At 56.2% G+C, this 20,480-nt stretch overlaps 1 protein-coding gene across 7 annotated transcripts in view; it reads right to left on the reverse strand.

Annotated features, from left to right (window-relative positions):
• The window catches only part of STARD10 (StAR related lipid transfer domain containing 10), a 39,597-nt gene that overhangs the window by 12,665 nt on the left and 6,452 nt on the right, over positions 1-20,480 (reverse strand). For 5 of the 7 annotated variants that reach the window (XM_063641384.1, XM_055282858.2, XM_063641385.1 and 2 more), the window contains one exon: positions 14,197-14,516. In XM_063641384.1, coding sequence (XP_063497454.1) covers positions 14,197-14,516 — 320 coding nt within the window. Of the gene's footprint in view, positions 1-14,196; positions 14,517-14,885; positions 15,115-18,991; positions 19,058-20,480 lie in introns of those variants that run through there. The other 2 variants (XM_055282860.2, XM_055282859.2) reach the window with 2 other exon arrangements.

The following is a 20,480-nucleotide window of genomic DNA, read 5'->3' on the forward strand; positions in this document are numbered from 1 at the left end:
AGAGGGAAGCATTACCCCCATTTTACAGATGCTGAAACTGAGGCCCAGGGAGGTACAATCCACACAGCTAACAGTAATGAAGCAGAGAACCAGAGTCCAGGTGTGACTGATCCTACAGTGTCAGGACTTTCTGCTACCTTCACCAAGGGGCAGGACTGGCCCAGCTAAAACAAAACACCCTGGCAACTGGAGGCTGCCTTAGTTGATGGTTATAATGCAGCGCTTTGCTGACCAGGGAGGCAGAACTCACAGATTCTTCCTCCAAACAAAGCTCCTGACCCAAGTTCCAGATTTTCCAGAACCCAGTGCTGGGGCTCCAAACCTGAAGCACCTGTCGCCTGCAGGCCCAGAGTTCATACAGCAGTGCTGGTCCATCTGTGTCGGACAGACCTCTGCCCTGCCATGTCCCGGCTGTGTGGCTTTGGCTTGGGCAAAGAACTCTGAGCCCCAGAATCTCATCTGTCAACAAGAGATAATCCTCTCCTCAGAGTGGTCCTGTAAGGATTAGATGAGACTGGTCCCTAAAGCCCTTGGCAGTAGCTGCCCCTCCTCCAGCCCCAGGCCCCAGCAACTTTCCCTGATTTCTCAAGCCCTGCCCTGGGGGAACACCTCCCACTAATCCCCAAAGGACAGGACATACAAGGACGACAAGGAACAAAGTTTAAAATAACAAAAATGCCAAGATCCCTCCACAGTGTGAGTGCACAGGGAGGGGGTGGGCGGCTCTCTCACACCCCACACAGATGCCCCCTCTACCCTCACAGCCCACAGCCAGGCCCTGCCCTCACCATGCTGGACCAGAAGAGGAGGCTCTGAGAGATGCAAAGCCTGGCCGGCAGCACACAGCAGGTCCGAGCCCCAGCGCCAGTGCCCCTCTGCCCTTTCTGCTCCTGCTTCTCCTCCCATGACCCACTCACCAGCTGCTGGCTTCAGGGCCCTCCACTCTGCCCTTCCCTGAGGCCCCCACAAGGCAAGCATCGGGCCAAGCTGATGGAGCACCTGCCCCTTGCCTCTGGGTTTCTGGGGCCCCCAAAATGGAGACCACCAAGACCCTTCACTTTACACTCCCCTTGCCCCCCCAAAAAAATACTAAGAGCTGCTCCAGGGCACAGACCTGAGGGTTCAGGGGAAGAGGGGAAGGAGAGAGGTCTGCTCAGTGCTGTCATGAGGGGTGCTGAGGCACCTCCTCCTCCAGCACTGCCCAGAATGCTTTCCCAGGACTTCCTCTCCCTGGCTCCCTTCCTATTATGTCTTCAATATGTCTTCAAACTTCAGACCAGCTGCCCCCTGTCTAGGCAGCCTGCCCTATCCCTAAACTCTCCAGGATGGGCTGGAGGCCACCCTTCCTCGTCTCCTAGACCCCCAGCAGCTCCCTCCTCAGCATGCATTGTCATACATTCATTTGCCTGCAATGCTGTGGCCCCTTGCTCATCTTGGTGTCCTCCATGGCTTGCAGGGGGCCTGGCCTACAGCAGGCGCTCAGTAAGGAGCTGTTCCTGAACGGATGGATGGGCAGGTAAGCCAACAAACAGGTTGAGCCCGTGTGGGTTTCTCTGACTTTTAGAATGCTGGAGCCCTGGTCCGTGGCCCTCAGTGCATCTGTATAATTCAGAAGGAGGTGCAGCCATGAAAATCCCTGAACTGTTGTAGATCTCTATAACATGAGGACAACTACTATTACTACTTCCACCATCATCCTCTTAAAAAGGGGTAAAGGGCTGGGGGGTGGAGGCATGAGGTGTCAGAAATACCAAGAGACAGGTTCAGGGGAGATTCTGGGACTTGCTTTAAGATCTTTAACAGTCCTGACAGTCAAAGAAAAGTAAAGTAAAATTGTACTGAGGTACCAATTTATGCTCAGTAAATTACCAAAAATATATAAAATACTCACTGCTTATGAGGTACTTACTGCTTATGAAGATACGGTAAAACTGTTACACAGCTAGTGGCAGCAAAAATTGGTTCCATTATTCTAGAAAATAATTTGGCAAATACTTTTTAAAAGAAATTTCTCTTTCTTTCTTTCCCTTCCTTCCTTGCTTGCTTGCTTGCTTGCTTGCTTGCTTCACTGCAGTGATCACAGTTCACTGTCCCAGTAGCTGGGACTACAGGTGTGCGCCACCATGCCTGGCTAATTTTTGTATTTTTTGTAGAGATGGGGTTTTGTCATGTTGCCCAGGCTGGTCTCAAATTCCTGGGCTTAAGCGATCCTCCCACCTCAGCCTCTCAAAGTGCTGGGATTGCAGGTGTGAGCCACTGCACCCCACCAAAAATGTATTTTTCAATTCAGTTCCCAGAATCCGAGGACTACAAATTTGTACTCAGAAAAAAATATAAAATAAGAAAAAAAATTATGTTACAATATTCATGAGTACACTATTGAATTTGCAATTAGCAAATTATACTGGAGAACCACCTGAACACCACCAGTAGCCCCAGTTCGGGTAAGAGTGACACATCACCCTAATGATGACTGCACACCACAGAGGGTGGAGGGTTCCCCCGAGCAGGGGTGGCCACTGAGCTAGCTCTGCATCTTCAGAACCCAGACAGGCCTATAGGGAACAGCTGCCAGAAATATTCCTGCATTAATAAGTCTGTAGCAATATGAGAAACTTCTACAGAGCAAGATTAAATAAATAAAACAGGATACAAACTAGTACCTGTGACATGGTTTAAACTATGAACAAACTCTACACCTTTGAATGAGAGCTAGAAGGAACCAAGAAAAAGTTCTATTCAGGGAACTGAGGCTCCGGGTGATTTATCTTTATTTTTCTTTTTTGGATTCTCGTTACTGGTGCTACCATAACGTTTATACAAGAGATAAAAATCACCTTTTTAAAAGAATTTTTTTTTTTGAGACAGAGTTTGGCTCTGTGGCCCAGGCTGGAGTGCAGTGACACTATCTCGGCTCACTGCAACCTCTGCCTCCCAGGCTCAAGGATTCTCGTACCTCAGTCACCTAAGTAGCTGGGATTACAGGTGTGCGCCACCGCGCCCAGCTAATTTTTGTATTTTTAGTAGAGATGTGGTTTCGCCATGTTGGCCAGAATGGTCTCGAACTCCCGGCCTCAAGTGATCCACCCACCTCAGCCTCCCAAAGTGTTGTGATTACTGGCGTGAGCCACCACGCCCAGCCTTACTTTTTTTCTTCCTAATTAAAAGCATTGCCCAGAACCTCAAGTCCTTACTCCCCGGACCTGAAAGCTGGGACTCAGCTGAGTTGGGGCCTGAGACTGCCCATCTGATGCTGAGTTAACCTGGGAACACTCTGTGTTGTCTGGCAGGGTTTGCAGGCACAGACAATGACAACTCTTTAGGTTCAAGGAAGGGACAAAGGGAAGCCAGAAATGCAGGTAGAGGGAGGGGCATCTAAGCTGGACCCTAAAAGATGACCAGGAGAGGAGACGGCACCCAGATGAAAGGGAGGGGGAAGGGGCTCCCGGCAGAGGTGATGGCCTGAGAACTAGAAACGGCCTGGACTGGTTGGGGGAAGGAGAGGAATCAATGCAGTGCCACCAGGTAACCCGGGTGAACAAAGACAAAAGTGGGAAATGGAGCTGTCCTTTAGGGACCTGTTCATTCATTCATCCATTCTCAGCAAATGTGGATGGTGTGTGGCTCTGTGCCAGGCTCTGTGCTAGGAGGTTGGTATAATAAATTCACTGAATTCCATCCTCTCAACTACCTGGGAGGAGGGACAATTACACCCATTGGTAAACAGTGGCTCAGAAAAGTGAAGTGGAGGAACCAGGTTGGAACCCCCAGCGTGATCCAAAGTCCATCCCTGAGACTGTTCCCTGAGAACTAGGCTCTGTTCTGTTTAGGACCCAAGGAATCAGGTGGGCCAGCACCTGGCCAGAGGAGGACAATCCCTGACAAGTCCATGCTGGGAGCTGGGGCTTTTGAGGGTGTGTGTGGAGTTGGGGGGATGTTGGGGCTGGCTTGCCTAGAGCTGGCATGGGGGTTGGAAGGACACAGAGCACAGTGGTGTGGGCCCAATGCAGGCTCTGCTTGCCCCATCTTTGGACTCAGTATTTCCACCTGCAAAATGACCAGACAATCCCTATGGCCCTCTCCTGTGAAGCGAAGGGGATCTGGCAGCAGCTACCTCCAACTCGTCTTCTTCCCAAAAGTGGAACCCCCGAGACTGTAGTGGAGAGTAGAGATGTTACCATGTCTCACCCAGACAGAGCTCCCTGAGCAGACTGAGCTAGGCCTCCTCCGCCGCTCTCCATCCAGGGCTGAGTGACTCATCCCTGCTCTGCCTCTCCCCCTTCCCTCCCTGGTCCCCAGCAGCCTCCCTGGACCTCCACCCCCACCTCCACCTCCAGGCTCCAGAGCAGCAGGCCCAGCTCTGCAGCAGTGATGAACATTGCAGAGGCTGGCCTCCTGCCCTGTACCTCTCCACTTCCATCCTGGGGGGCGAGGGGGAGCCAGGCAGAGAAGGGAGAGCTGAGAAAGGGAGGCAGAGAGTGGAGAGCCTAGAAGAAAACGGAAGGGGTAGGGGATGCCAGTGAGACAACACAGAGGCCAGGGCTGACTTCCAGACATCAAGACAGGCAAAGACAAAGAGGGAAAAAGCCTCCCAGGGCTTCCGGGATCACCAGTGGACTGACGCCCCCAGAGCTCTCCAGTAAAGTTCCAGGCTTCATCCCCAACAGCCTCCAGAGCACCGCACCCTGGGCAGCCCACAGATGTCTCCTGCTCCCCATGCTTAGCGCTGCCATAGCAGTCACGGTTCTCCCTGTGCCTGGCACTGCCATAGTGGGCATGGCTCTCCCTGTGCCCAGCACTGCCATAGTGGGCATGGCTCTCCCTGTGCCCGGCGCTGCCACAGTGGGCATGGCTCTCCCTGTGCCTGGCACTGCCATAGTGGGCACGGTTCTCCCTGTGCCTGGCGCTGCCATAGTGGGCACGGTTCTCCCTGTGCCCGGCGCTGCCATAGTGGGCATGGCTCTCCCTGTGCCTGGCACTGCCATAGTGGGCATGGCTCTCCCTGTGCCCAGCGCTGTCATAGTGGGCATGGCTCTCCCTGTGCCCAGCGCTGTCATAGTGGGCATGGTTCTCCCTGTGCCCGGCGCTGTCATAGTGGGCATGGCTCTCCCTGTGCCCAGCGCTGTCATAGTGGGCATGGTTCTCCCTGTGCCCGGCGCTGTCATAGTGGGCATGGCTCTCCCTGTGCCCAGCGCTGTCATAGTGGGCATGGCTCTCCCTGTGCCCAGCACTGCCATAGTGGGCATGGCTCTCCCTGTGCCCAGCGCTGCCATAGTGGGCATGGCTCTGGACTTGTCCCTTATGCTCTTACTCTCAACCTCTAGCCAACTCTGCCCGTTGGATTCCACTCGGCCACAACCTTCCCAGCAGCCCCTCTTCACTGCCCAGACAGGCCTCACCATCCTTACTTGGACCCCTGTAGCCACATCCTCTTCTCTGGCCTCCTGACTTCCAGGCCAATCTGTCCTCTGTGGCCAGGGAGCTTTTTAAAACCCAGAGCTGGTAATGGCCCTTCCCAGCCTGAAAGCTTCTGCTGCCTGTCTGTCTGTCTATCTCTTTCTCTCTCTCTTTCTCTGCCATCAGGATAAAATCTAAACTCCAAAATGTCCTCCCCACCCTGGTTCTGCCTCTTCTCTTCCTCACTGTTATCCCTGAACCCCTGCCACAGGGGAGCCTACCTCCCTGACCAACTCACCAAGACTTTCTCAGCTTGCTGACTTATCCTGCTGGGCGCCCGAGGCCCCATCCAAACACCAGCTCCTGGAGAAGCGCCTGTACCGTCCCCCAACCATGCTGCCAGTCACTGGCCTCACTCAGCCTGAGTATATGTCTCTGTCCCCACACTGCTCACAAAAGGCTGTCACTGTCTCCATGTGTCTCCCCATGAGGCCTTGAGTCTCTTAAGAGTAGGACCCAGGTCTGATATCTCCAGGTGGCTGGCAGGATGGGTGGGAGGCATGAGAAGAGGTTTGTTGAATGAATAAACAACTGGGACAGGAAAATGACCAGTAGGAATATTAAGGACAGAATAACCTTAAGACACAGGAACAAAGTGACCAGTAGAGACATTAAGGACACTGCCAGTAACCATTAAGGGACAGGGGAACAGAGATGGATAGAAAACACGCCCCAAGGCCGGACGCGGTGGCTCACGCCTGTAATCCCAGCACTTTGGGAGGCCGAGGAGGGTGGATCACGAGGTCAGGGGATCGAGACCACGGTGAAACCCCGTCTCTACTAAAAATACAAAAAATTAGCCGGGCGCGGTGGCGGGCGCCTGTAGTCCCAGCTACTCCGGAGGCTGAGGCAGGAGAATGGCGTGAACCCGGGAGGCGGAGCTTGCAGTGAGCCATGATAGCGCCACTGTACTCCAGCCTGGGCGACAGAGCGAGACTCTCTCAAAAAAAAAAAAAAAAAGAAAACACGCCCCAAAGGGAAGACCTTGAGACCCAGAGACAGGCTTGAGGCGGCTGTACCCCTCTTGGTGCCTCCCTCTATCCCCTCTGGCATGCTTGGACTGGCCTTGATGCCCTGGGGCCCCTGGAGGCAGGACAGGGGGCTTCAGAAGGGGAAACCATGGCACAGTCAGAGCTGAGCTAGGGGCGGGAGCTGCCAGGAGACAGCTGAGGAGACATAATTGGATCACAGACAACTCTGCTTCTGCAGTGAGGGGGTGTGACTCACACACACAGAGTAACGCCAGACACACAAACACACACAGAGTCTCACACTCACAGGCACAGGCACACATACCTTCAACACAGATTGACTGACCCTGTCAGGCCCCTGTCCCGGGGCTGTCACGTGGGTAGGAAGGGGGAGATGGGAAACCCAGCACCTGCCCCTGAGGAGCTCAGTGTCTGCCAGACTAAGGGCCACATCATAAACACAGTCACCCACAATTCAGCTCCACACATGAAGGCCCCAACAGAATCCTCAATCCCTATCACATTATCTTGTCCTTATGCACAACCATCATCTGGTGTCTTATTTAGTTGTTTGCTTCTATTTTGCTCGTCACCCCTTCAGGATGTAAAACCCATGACAGCAGGGTCTGATCTGTGTGGTTTGCCCCTAAATTCCTAGATACGACACAATCCTTGGAACATAGTATGTCCTCAATAAACATACTGAAGCAATGAATGAATGCATGCATGCATGCAAGTGGAGATACACAAGGGAACTCCATCCTTCTGGCTATCAGGCCTCTACCTCAAGACTCATCACCTCCCTGGCAAAGTACCAGGCCCCAGCCACTATGGCAGGGTCCAAAGATGGCAGGCAGGGGCAGGAGATGGTGGAGAGGATCTCAGGAAGCTGGGGGCAGATGGAGGTGGTAACACAAAACCCAAGGATGAGTAAATGGCTCAGGCACCAAAGGGGAGAGCAGAGGTGGCAGTCACCCCCTACTTCCCATTGGGCAGCAGGAGGCAGTATATATGTACAGACATTGCTCACTGGCCCCAGGACATAGGATTCCGGAGAAGCATCAGAGGTGGCAAGTACCTGACTTCAGGGAGCCCAGGCTGAGGGGCAGGAAGGCAATGGTTATGCTAAAGCCCCAGAGAACAGCTCCAGCTGCCCTGTGCCACCTGCCCCAGGCTCTCTTTAATGACAGGTGACAGGAATCTGCTGTGATTGGCATGGGACCCTCTGCTGCCCATACTTTTGAGTCTCCAGGGGCCCCAGGGCATCAAGGCCAGTCCAAGCATGCCAGAGGGGATGAAGGGAGGCACCAGGAGGGGTGGGGCTGTCTCAAGCCTGACACGTAGTCTGAGCTGCTTTCCCCGACCTGTTGCCAGAGCACCACCATGTGCCCAGTCAGGGGCAAAGGTGAGGGATCAGGGCTGAAATAAGGTTTCTATCCCCATCTATCGTCGGTGGCAACCAGGCACCCAGGCCAGGTCTCCTGCTCCTCGGGAACAAGCTGGAACAGCCCCGCAGAGGCCCCGGAGCCCCACAGAGCACAGGCCTCTGGGGTCATGGCATCCATAGCCCTGGCTCCAGGTGGCCCAGCCAGACATGGAGATGCACGGGAAGAAAGAAAACCCATCTGTCTCCAGGACTCCCTTTCTCTCATCTCCTGAAACTTTAAAGACTCTCGGCTGGAAACTGAGCTGGGGCTCGTTAAAGTTTAAAAGCGGGAGCCTGGGGAGCTGGGTGTGGAGGGCACAGAGCCAGCCTGGGGGCTGAGGGCTCCTCTAGTCCCAGCAGGGACACAGCCTGGAGGCACCCTCCACTCCACTCCGGCTCATAAGGGTTCCTCGGCCTGCTTAGCGCAGGCACTGAGGGGGCTGTACATCCATGCCGTCCTGCATCCCAGCCTGCACTACACTTCACAGTGCACGCATCGCAAAGAGTTATGCTATAACCATCACATCCCGTCCATGATCACTCCTAAGGCTCTCTGGATTCCATCCCTTGCTCCATTCCCCACAACCTGGCTTTAAGGTGGGCCTTGGCACCTCTGCCCAGACAAATACAGCAGCAGCACCCTCTTACCAGCCTCCCTGTCTAAAACCCTCCCCTGGCACCCCAGAGCCTCTAAGACTCAAGGCATGGGGCCTCGTTCTAGCTCTCTAATCACCTCCAGCCCCCTGAGTTCTGAGCCCGCACTGAACCGCCTCCCATTCTCCAAATGCACTACCGTGTGATCCACCTCTGGGCCTTTGCACAGCTGCTGCTCTGTATGGAATGCTCCCAACGCGATCAAACTTGTAATCTTCATTCCCCACCCAATTCCAAAAGGATCACCTGAACATTCCTCCTCTGTGGAGTTCCTTCCCTGACCCCCAAGGCTAATTCAGATGCCCTCTCTGGATTTCCAGAGCTCCTGTGACAAGTGTGTGTCTCAGCACCCAGCTGGAGGCTCTGAGGGCAGGGCTTGGATCTGATTGCCCTCTCCATCCCCCACCTCCAGCACAGGGCCAAGCAGAAAGAGGGTAACGATGGATGCTTGCTGAATGTGTGAATGAATGAAGTATCTGAAGACAGGCAGGGCAGATAAGGAAGCTGAATCCCAGGCACAGACAACTTGCCCAGGGCCGCACAGACAACTTGCCCAGGGTCACACAGCCAGGACTCTGGATCCTGGTGCTCTTTCCCCAACATCCTCAACCCAACCCAGCCACCTCCTCCAGGAAGACTTCCCTAACACCTCCAGCCACCTCTGATCTTTCCCTTCTCTGAGCTCCTCCAACCCAAAGTCTAGACACTGACTACCTGGGGTCATGCTCTCTGGGAGCCTGTTCCCTGAGGACAGCTCTGGAACTACTTCTTCCAGTTCCCCCCATGCCAAGTCAGAACTGGAACCAGGCAGCTCAGGGCCTAACCCTGGATTCAGGATCCCCTTCTAGGGACCTCTCTGATGGCACAGACTGGCAAGACCTTAGCCACCATCCTCACTCTGTGTCCAGCAGGGCAGCCTCCCCTACCCTGGCCTAAGGTTAGGACAGCCTCTACAGACCACCTGCCCAGCAACTTCCTGTATGGGGAAACTGCGCCCCACAGCAGGCAGAGCCAAGCTAGAGCCTGAACTGACCCAGTCCAAGGCCCTAAAACTAGGTGAGGTGGTGTGCCTGCCACTGCCGATAAGAAGACTGACCCAGAAAGGTGAAATGACCCCCAAAGTCACATAGTGAGGACTGGACGCTTGCCCAGCTGGGTCTCCTCTCAGGCACCCTCCCACAATGACACAGCACAGGGAGACCCACGGGCCCAATCATGTTAATAACCCAGCCCAAGGGAGTGGCAAGATCTCAGCCTTGGCGAGTCAAGGACCTAGGTCCTGATCTAACTTCAGCCATGTCCGGTTGTTTGGCTCTGCACAAGTGAATTCCTGCCCTGAGCCTCAGTTTCCACATCTGCTTGATGGGATTAAGGAGACCTGTCCCATACGTGGCCCTGACCTTCCCCATGACCCTTTTGAGTCCCAGAGACTGGTAAGAGTGGGAAAGGCCTTGGAGACCCCTGAGCCATCTGGCATTTCATAGGGTGAGAGGGTGAGGCGCTGAGGGGTCGCGAGCTGAGCATTGGCTTTGGTGTCTGGAACCCAGGTGGCCTGTGGTGTGGGGTAGGTGGACAATGAGACAGGGCTGGGAGGGGCTGCCGGAGCTTTTCCCAAAGGGGAAGGGGAGGAGCAGCAAGACAGGAAGTCAGAGGAGACAGGTCCCCACTGCCCAGCTTCCTGTGGCCAGCAGAGCCTCAGGCTCTCAGCCACACCCCCTCCCACACCTGCTCCAGGGCCAGGTCTCTCCTGTCATGGGCCCAGGCTCTTATCAGGCCTCATTCCTGCCCCCAGGCTGCCTGTGCAGTGGGTGGGAGGTCACCTGGAACTGTCTGTCCTCTCTCCACCAGGATCTGAAGACCTCTGAGGAGATACGCAGGTCTCCCCTGCCTCTCACGTGGCAGGCCTCAGGAGAACAGAGCATGTGAGCATCCAGGCCAGGGCCTCACAGGCCACGTCCTCTGCTGTCTGCCTGCTCCTCATCTCTCCCCCAGCGCCCCAGCCCAGGTGCTGAGTTCAGAGGCTCTTGGAGCCAAGAGGGCCCAATGGCACAGATGGGCAAGCAGCCCAGAGAGGGGCAGGAATGTGCCCAAGGTCACATGCAACAGCCAGGACTGGACCCCAGCTGGCCCTGGTTGAATGACTGACAGAAGCTCTTGGTCTCCCGTTTCTCACACCAATACAGGTGCCATGGGGAAGCTGACCTGGGCTTTGAGAGACCTGAGTTCAGGCTCCAAGCTGCCCCCTGCCTTGTACCCAGGATCCACATTCAGCATCTGTCCCTGGGACAGGGCCTGAACTCTCAGGAGGTGGTGTCTGCCTCCTCTCCAGTATTCAGAGCACAGTACAGCCCTGGGGCCAGGTCAGGCTGGAGGCCAGGAGGGAGGGAAGGGGTGGAGGTGGCCTCCAACAGCCCCTTTCTCTTTGTCCTGGCTCCAACTACTGGGCCTTGAGCCACAGTGGCTTCCAGGGACCTCTGGACCCAAGTAAGGGGAAGGGAGATGAGGAGGAGGAAATGAATCAGGTAGACAGCTAGGTGGAGTCCCACCCCCACCCTGGGATCAGGAGCACAGGGCATGTCCAGGGGGCAGCTGGCTTTCCCAGCTCTGGGGACAGGCCCAGAGCAGGCTGAGGCAGGAGAGGGGAGGAGGAAAGGGGGCAGAAGCTCAGCAAACACCTGCAGTTGAGTCCCAGCCTCCTGGAGTGACCCAGTCATCCCCAGGGATTCTGGCTCCAGACCTGCTGGGTGACCTTGGCAAGCCACTTTGTGGGCCTCGGCTTTCTCATCCATCAAACAAGAATAGGATGATGAGAACACCGTGTCCTCCAGGCCTTCAAAGAGTTATTGATGGGGTTAAAGGCCACAGTGTTGACTAAGATGCCAGCCCATGTGGAGAGGGGCAGGGGCTCTGGAGCCAGGCTGGCATGGGTTCCACTCTTGCCTCAGCTGTGGCATGACCTTAGGCAAATAACATTACCTCGCTCGGCCTCAGTTTCTTTGTTTGTTACATGGAGACAAGACTACACTGCCCCAGACTAGCCTCAGGGTAAATTAGATGAGGGGGAGAAATACTTGGCTCAGAGCAGGGCTCTCATTATCAGAAATGGGATTATCTGCGTGGAACCTGGGAGTCCTGGAATCTTGGGGATGGGAAGCTCACAGGCCTCTGACCATCTCTCTCAGAGCTCCAACTAGCTGTGCTGAGAGGATCAGGAGTGGGGAGCTGGCACCTTGGGGTGCCCATAATCAGGGTCCCAGCCTCCTTCCTGGGTCTGGGCTCTGCTCACCTCCTCTCCCCACCCTCTCTCCATTGTGGGGAGCAAAGCTGGGGAGGCACCCTGCAGGGAGAAGCAAGGCAGGAGGACTGCCAAGATGCTGTAGATCTGGGTTCCAGACCCAGCTCTGCTGAGACAGCTGTGTGACTCTAGGCAGGTCCCTGCCCCTCTCTGAGCCCCAATATCCTTGCCTGCATCCCAGGGGCAGAAGGGGTATGACATAGGGTTACCAAGGGCCCTTTAGCACCTCCAACATCTATCTGTTCAGTCTGAAAGAAAAGAAGGGTAGGGTCCTGGCTGCCCGGGGTGTATGCCTGTTCAGAAGCCTACAACACCCCAGTTTTTCCAAGTCTCTGCCACCCACAAGGAAGGCCACCTGACAAGTCTCATCTGGCCACGAGTGGTCTGTCGCAGTCAGCCTGGCCCCCAGACCCACCAATTCCAGGCCTGGGCTGGGCAGGGTTTATTCATTAACCAAGCCAGATGGAGGAGGTAGCTCCACCCTATTGACACAGAGGGTGGGAGTACTGGCCTCAGTTCAGACCCCTCCTCCCCTGACTTTCTGGAGTGCCAGCTTGGTGGAGAAACTACACTTCTCCCTCTGTGTGCACTGCCCGCCTGAAGCCTTTCCCAGATCACAGTCAGGCTCTCGTGAATTCCCTTCTCACCTTTCACTCAATTTGTTCCTTCGTTCTTTCCTTCCTCCTCTCTTCCACCAATATCCCTGCTCTAACTGTTGGATGCTGGGGATGCAAAGAGGACAGGACCTGAGAGGCTGAAGCATGTGGATCACTTGAGGTCAGGAGTTCAAGACCAGCCTGGCCAATATGGTGAAACCCCATCTCTACTACAAATACAAAAATTAGCTGAGTATGGTGGTACGCACCAGCAGTCCCAGCTACTCAGGAGGCTGAGGCAGGAGAATCACTTGAACCTGGGAGGTGGAGACTGCAGTGAGCTGAGATCTTGCTACTGCACTTCAGCCTGGTAGACAGAGTGAGGCTTCTCAAAAACAAACAAACAAACAAACAAAAAAAACGGATAGGAGACCTGTCCCTGCTCTCAGGGAACAACCAGCTGGGACATGCCAGCTGCCTTCCCCTTCCCTGCTCCTCAGGCTCAGACACAGGTCAAGGTCCTGAGGCCCTGGGCAGCAAATCCCAAAGTGGGAGACACACGTGGAAACCCAGAGGGAAAGACAGTCAGATGGCCAAGGTGCAGACAGAGTCAGAGGGGAGAAGGGGAGGCAGAAAGTGAGAAGCAGATAATCGTGTGGGGATGGACAGAACTATATGTAAATGATTAAGACAAAGTGAGGCAGAAGGGTTCAGGGTCAGAGGGGAAAGGTCAGACATTTTAGGTCTTGGTAAGGGGCCAAGATACATGCCTGATCTAAGTCTGAGACTAGGTCCCAGGCAGAAGGGGAGGGTGGACTCCTCCACATTTCCAGGAGGATAGCAGAAGGGAGAAGGCAAGGAAGAGGGAGGCGAAGGGCACAGCCTACTGCCAGAGCCCATTGCAGGGGGACCTACCAGCCCTGGAAATGCAGCACCCACAGCAACATCAGATGTGTTGGGGGCAGCTATCGAGGCCTTTAAACCAGAGTCTTCACCAGCCCCTGCCCCATCTGGTCCCCTGGGGGAGGTCTGTTCCCAGGGTCCCAAATCCCAAGCCTGCCCTGCACAGCAAAGAGAGGAGAATTGTGGGGTTGGGAGGAGCAGGAGAGATGGCTGTGAGTGACTGATGTGTCTGCAGCTGCCCCCTATGTTGGCTTCCCTTGACCCCAGGCCCCTTCCTCCCCTAGCCCACCTGCAGCCTGGCTCTGTGCAAGGCAGGGGTATCGGAGCCCTGCCTTCAGGATCTGCCAGCCACAATCCTGAGTCCCTGCAGGAGGCTGAGGGAGCAGCCAGGGAGGGAGGGAAGGGAAAGAGCAAGAGCAGGGCATCAGGCAGGAAGGAATCGGGTCCTGGGCCAGGGTGCAGAAAGCGGGGAAGGAGACCCAGCACAGGCTGAGAACCAGGAATCAGGGAGAGAAGGGCCCAGTCTCCCACCTGGAGTAACTCAAGTCAGGAACCAGGTGCAGGCTTCCCCAGCAGAGGGGTCCCTGAGGGAGACCACTCTCCTAGAAGGCCCTGGCAGCAGCCCAGCTCCCTGGAACAGGCAGGGGCATGCAGAAGCCTGGGTTCCAGCTGAGAGAGGCAGGGTGAGTCACTCCTGCTTTCCAGGCCTCGGTTGGCCCATCTGTGTGATGGGGCTTGGCCCAGCAGACTGTGCCTCCTCCCGGTCCCTGGCAGGAGACTCTCTCTGGGCCCAGATACACAGCCAGGTGTCTAGCCCGGAGAGAGGACCAGGAGACTCCGGGAGAGAGGCAGTAAGGGTGCAGTGGAGGCTGCAGGTATAGCGGGCAACCCTACCTTGATCTTGTGCAGCGTCCGATCCATCTCCACAGCCTGCACCCAGACAGACACCCCAGCCTTGCTGTAGGTCAGGTTCCAGCCCACCTCAGCCTCACACTCTGACCGGAAGCTGCGAAAGTCTTGGTCATCGGGCACCTGGACACTCTCACGGCCCAGGACCGGCCGAGGCCCTTGGGGCTCTGTAGAGGCCGCCGGCTTCTCCATGGGGAGTGTGGGGAGGCCCAGGGCCCTGGTCCTAGTCCGGCTCTCCTGGGTCCTCCGCGGAGGCTCCGACAACGTCGACGCGGCTGCAGATGCTGACGCCACCTTCCTGGGACCTGAAAGACCGGTTTGGGGACGGGAATCAGTGCGCTGGGGGCGCGGGTGGGGCTGTTCGGGGTCCTGGCGGGTGGGGAGCTGGAGAGAGGTAGGGGCTGGCCCCAGGGAAGGGCGGACGGGCGCTGGACAGCCTCGGGGGCCCCCTCCCGAGGAGCGCCCCAGACCCCCTGGGGCCGGCGTGGGGACTGCGTATGGGACGCGGTGGCCAGCGGGCGCCCGTCGGGACCCAGGGACTGGCCGGGACCCGAGGGGAGGGACGGTGCGGTGGGGCCCGCGGAGCGACCTGCTCAACTAACTCGCAGCGACGCCAGGCGGGCGCGGGGCGGGTGGCGGGGCGGGAGGGGCGCCCTCCAGGCCAGGCTGCTCACCTGCGACCGCCGCTCCGCCGGGGCCCGCCGGGGCCCGCCGGGGCCGGGGTGCGAGCGCCGCCGCCGCAGCTGCCCGGGAGACCCGGGGCCGCGCGGGGGCTCTGGGGGGAGGAGCAGTGGGTCCCGCCGCCCGGCCCCGCCCCGGGCCCCAGCCCCGCGCGCCCCTCCCGGCTAAGCTGGGGGCTCGGGGGCTAGGCGGCCGCGGCTTGGGATTTTCCAGGCTGCGGAGGTGAAGCTGACGGATCTCCGAGCCCCGCCCCGCCCCGCCCCGCAGGGTCCTAGCGCCCGCCCCCGCCGGCCCCGGGAAGGGACACGGCGCGCGAGGGGCAAGTCCCCAGCGGGGACCGGGGACGGGGTGAGGAGAGGCCAAGACAGAGTGGGCTCTGCGAGGAAGGGCCACGAGGTGCAAGAAGAGGAATTCTGGAAGTTAACTGTGAACCCCTTCTCTCCACCACCTCCCATACTCACAGGTACACACCTCTGCAACAACCTACAGTATTTACACACAGGCACGCTGTCCCCAGAACAACCCAGAGACGCCCCCACGCAATACCCCAGAGATCCAAAGATGGGCACACACCCCCATGACAATCAAGAGACTAACTCGCAGGGATGACAGCCCCACAGCAGCTCAGAGATGCCCACAGCTTTCATCCCCCACCAAGCTAGAGGCACACCAAGCCTACACACACCCAACCCCATTCCCACTGGGCTGTGCAAACCCAGCAGGAAGCCGATCCAACCTACAAGGCTCGAGGTTCACAAGCTGGCCAGATGTGGGCAAAATCTCCACCCCAGTCTCACTCCTACCTGGGAGCTTGAACCGGGACTCCCTCCAGCCCCACACTCTGGCCCTTGTACACACACACACACGCACGCACGCACGCACAACTCCTGTGGACTAGACTAGGCTCTCAAGAGCATCTGGCCCAGGGCTCTGGGCTCTCTTACCTCCCCGGGCGGAGTTGGCCAGAACTCCATAGCTACCTGCACCAGCGCTCCTGCCATCCCTTCCAGCCAGGGAGGCTCCCCCCTGCCCCCTGGGTCCTAGTGCCAGCTCTTCCTCCATCTGCTCTGTGTGAACTGAGGCCAGTAGCTCAACTTCTCTGAGGCCAGGCCAGGGTGAGTGTGGCAGTCCGTCGCAGTGACTGTGGTGAGCTCCCCTGGATGAGCAACTAACAGGGCCCAACAAGAACCTGCCATGGTCATCCTGACCAGCACGCAGATCTCAGCCTCCTCCCACCTCCGTTCCTGTCTGTGCCCCGCTGCCTCCTCCTCTCTGGTCCTTAGTTTTCCATTTCCGGAAAAGGGTATCAGAATGGATAACCCTAAGGTGCCTCCTAGCCTCACCAGCCTAGAGCTCTAGGATGGAACAGCTTTTCTTACATGTGCTAAGAAAAAAACGAGGAGTCGAGGATTTGTCATGGTGCTTCACAAATAGAGGTGTTTCTTCCTGAAGTGCTTAAAGCACCAAGATGTTTGTAAATTAGGCCACATTTCAAAAATGAGTGGGGGTGAGTGGGGAGCTATGATGGCAAGTGACCCTAAAGGGCATCCTGCAAAGTGAATCCTGGACAATGTGCTGCAGGTCCTCATGAGGCCTGTGTGAATGACCTTAGATCTCCAGGCCTCCCATCTGCAGTGTGGGAGGCACAGTCAGATAATCACCCCATCCCTTCTAAACCACACTCCTGAAAAGTGTCTGGGAATGAGTGGGTGGCAGGGGACTGGCTCTGGGCTCAGGATGCCCAGGCTCTGATTCTCTGCTATCTACCTCCTCTGCCTCTAACTCTAGGCAGGTCACTGCCCCTCCCCAGGCCTCAGCAGTTTTACCTGATACCCACACTGCCTGGGTGGGACACTCAGGCAGTGTGGGTATCAGATAAAACCCAAAGGGGACCCCAGTAGAGCCAAAGCCTGCTTTGCTTTGTGAACTGTATCCTCTTGGATCTGCCACGAGGAAAAGAGGTGGCAGCACTGGCCTGGTGGCTCCTGCCTTTTTAGGGCCCCAATAAAACACACCTCACCAGATAGCAGGCACCAGGGCAGCAAACCTCTCATACCCAGGGTAAAAAAGACAAGGCCAGGAGGTAGCAGTGAGGGCAGACTGATAGAAGGACTTCCCCAACCTAGAGAGCTGCCAGAGAGATAAAAACCCAGGGAGGTGCAGATGGCAAGAACCAAACCATCACTCAGATCCAAACACAGAAGAACCAAGAATCTTTTGGATCTTGGGTCAGTAAAGGTGGGCTACCTGGCATCCAAGGGCTCAGGCAGCCAGACCCTGGGCTCATCCCCTGCGTCCTAGGTTTAGGCCAGGCTACCTCGCCAGCAGGTGGGTAGAAGGGTATCACCTCATTCTACTCATCATTAATTTGCCCTTGCAAATGCCACCCCTCCCAGGAATTTCAGTATCTCTGGCTCTGGGTCTCATGAAAACCTCTCAAATGTGACAAAGCCCATTCATATCCTTCTCAAAACACCCCTAAGCAGCCGAGAAGGGCCCCATCTGCTCCAGAGCAGAAGAATGAGCCCAGGAGGGCTGGAGGGGCTCTGGGAGAGGAGTCTGGGGAGGACCCACAACCTAGCAGCACAAAGGGCCTGTGGAGCTGGGTTCAAATCCTGGCCCTCTGATTTCCTAGCTGTGTCACCAGAAGCCAGTGACGGGCCTTCTCTGAGCCCCAGTTTCCTCATCTGGAATAATAATACCTATCCTCTGAGAATTGTGGCAGGGAAAAGAGTCGTATATGTGCCAGTATCACCCCCAGATAAGTAACTAAGAATATAACTGGTGGGGGTGACTGGGGCAGGGAGGAATACACTGTCCAAAAATGCACGGTTCCAACAAAAAGTGTTAAGGTAACATCTTTCCATGATGGTTTGGCCAGTTTTGATTCTCATGGAAGATCAAACAATGGAAACAGTTTTGGCAAAGCATGACCCCTGCTCTGCCCACTGCAGTCCCCTGCCCCAGATCTGGTCCCCTCCACAGGAAGTGAATTGAGGTGTCTCTCTGAGTCCCCAGGCCAGAGTCCAGGTCTGGCTGCTCTCTGGGTCCCAGTTCCAGAATGGGGCATCACGGAGCAGGAGCCAGAGTGGGCATAGAAGGTGAGACTGTGTACGAGAAGGCGCTTGACAAACTGGGAAGCGGCGTGGGAATGTGAGGCATCATTACACAGGGCACTGGGCAGGCCTGGATCTCACACGTGCCCCTCGCAGACAGAGAAGTTGAGGTTGTGGGGGGCGCGGGGTGCCCCTGCATCACACAGCAAGTCAGAAGCCCTAAGGGGACTCCAGTAACTCAGGATTGATCTAGACTCCTGGAACCGGGGAAGGGAGCACTTGGAAAGAGTCACACCAGACTTTTTGTTCACTACCACCTGATGGCTGTTGGGGGAGGGGTCAGGGCACCTGCCTGGAGCCAGCCACCCCATGACCTGGTCCCTAACACTCCCCTCAACTCTCCACAGCAGAACTAAAGACCCCTCAGACTAAGGGCATCTGGCCCCACCCCCTCCCTGTACAGATAGAGAAACAAAGATCCTACTAGCAGGGACAAAGCAGAAATAAGAATCTAGGGGCTGGGTGTGGTGGCCCACGCCTGTAATCCCAGCACTTGGGGAGGCCGATACGGGTGGATCACCTGAGGTCAGGAGTTCAAGACCAGCCTGGCCAACATGGTGAAACCCCATCTCTACTAAAAATACAACAATTAGCCAGGTGTGGTGGTACATGCCTGGGAGCCTACTCGGGAGGCTGAGGCAGGAAAATCGCTTGAACCCGGGAGGCGGAGGTTGCAGTGAGCAGATATTGGGCCACTGCACTCCAGCCTGGGTGACAGGGCAAGGCTCTGTCTCAAAAAAAAAAAAAAAAAGGAATAGGAATAAGAACCTAGGCCTCTCAGCTCCTAACCTGAGGCTCCTGCTCCTCCCACCCCCTATTACATACCACACCTTCCACTTGCCTGCCGGTGACCTTAACACAGTCACTGCCCTCTCTTAGCCTCAAGAGTCAGCCTCCCTCGGTGGCCCCCAACCTGCCCAGTGTCCTGGACAGTGAGGGGCCTGAAAGTCTAGCCTTGCTCCAGGATGCCCACCCCTACTCACCATCTAGTTAGACAGATGATGGCTGCCTTGATCTTCCCTCTGGGAGATGATAGGGTCCCACCCCTACCCCTTCTTCCCCCCCACCTCCTCAGGGGTAACCCTGCCTGCCAGTTTTGGTGGAGCAAATTCACAGGTTGTCCAGGGCAACAAGGCAGTGTCCTGACACTGTTCTAGAAGATTAGGCAGTGACCTGTGTGATGTCACCAGGAAGCAGTGGCATGGAGGAGAGGTTCCAGAGACCCTCAGAAGGGTGCAGCAGGCCGGGCACGGTGGCTCACACCTGTAATCCCGGCACTTAGAGAGGCCAAAGCAGGCAGACTGCATGAGTCCAAGAGCTCAAGACCTGGCTGGGCAACATGGTGAAACTCCGTCTCTACTAAACATTAAAAAATTAGCTGGGCGTGGTGGTGCACACCTGAGGTCTCATCTACTCAGAAGGCTGAGGCAAGAGGATGGCTTGAGCCCGGGAGATCAAGGCTGCAGTGAGCTGAGATGGTGCCACAGCACTCCAGCCTGGGTGACAGAGCAAGACTCTGTCTCCAGTTAAAAAAAAAAAAAAAAAAAAAAGGTTCAGCACCAAGAACTCTGAGGCCCCCAGGGCTGGCTTGGCCTTGAGAGGGATGTGTTCTTCACAGTGGCAATAGGTGTTCCATCCCAGTCCCACCTGGAGCCGGATCTAAGTGTTTGCCCAGGGTGGGTCTCATACCTTGCTGGGCCTCACTGAGCAAACAGCTCACACCTGCCCTTAGGGAGCTGTTGGAGCCTCAGGGAGTCACACTGTAGTGCGCAGCCTCAAAGTCAGTGCAGGTCAGGGTCACCCCCACCTGCACTTCTCCTAATGTCCTGTCACAGTCCCACACAGAAACACTCCACCTTGGTATTACCCAAGGCCAGACCTACACAGCTACACACTTGGTCATGCCAGGCCACACATGGCGCCAAAGTGGAGTTGCCAGATAAAATACAGGACGACAGCCAGGTGCAGTGGCTCACACCTGTAATCACACCTATAATTCCAGTGCTTTGAGATGCTAAGGTGGGAAGACTGCTTGAGGCCAGGAGTTTTGGGACCAGCTTAGGGAACATAGTGAGACGCCGTCTCTACAAAAAAATGTAAAACTTAGCTGGGCATGGTGGCACATGCTGATAGTCCCAGCTACTAAGTAGGAGCCTGAGGTGAGAGGATCACTTGAGCCCAGGAGTTCGAGGCTGCAGCGAGCTATGATCGTACTACTGCACTCTAGGCTGGGTGACAGAGAGAGACCCTGTGTCAAAAAAAAAAAAAAAAAAAAGGAAATGGGACAACTGAGACACAGAGAGGCTAAGTAACTTGTTCTAGACCACACACCACTAAGTAAGCAGTTTCAACCCAGATGGCCTGGCTTCCTAGCCCAAGCCATTATACAAGACCACTGAGCAGGGAACTTTGTGGCATCTGTCCTGCTTCCTCTTCCATCCTTCTCCCCACCCCATCCTCTGATCCCTGCAC

The sequence above is a fragment of the Symphalangus syndactylus genome, chromosome 6 (assembly GCF_028878055.3).
Source record: "Symphalangus syndactylus isolate Jambi chromosome 6, NHGRI_mSymSyn1-v2.1_pri, whole genome shotgun sequence".
Taxonomy (NCBI): domain Eukaryota; kingdom Metazoa; phylum Chordata; class Mammalia; order Primates; family Hylobatidae; genus Symphalangus; species Symphalangus syndactylus.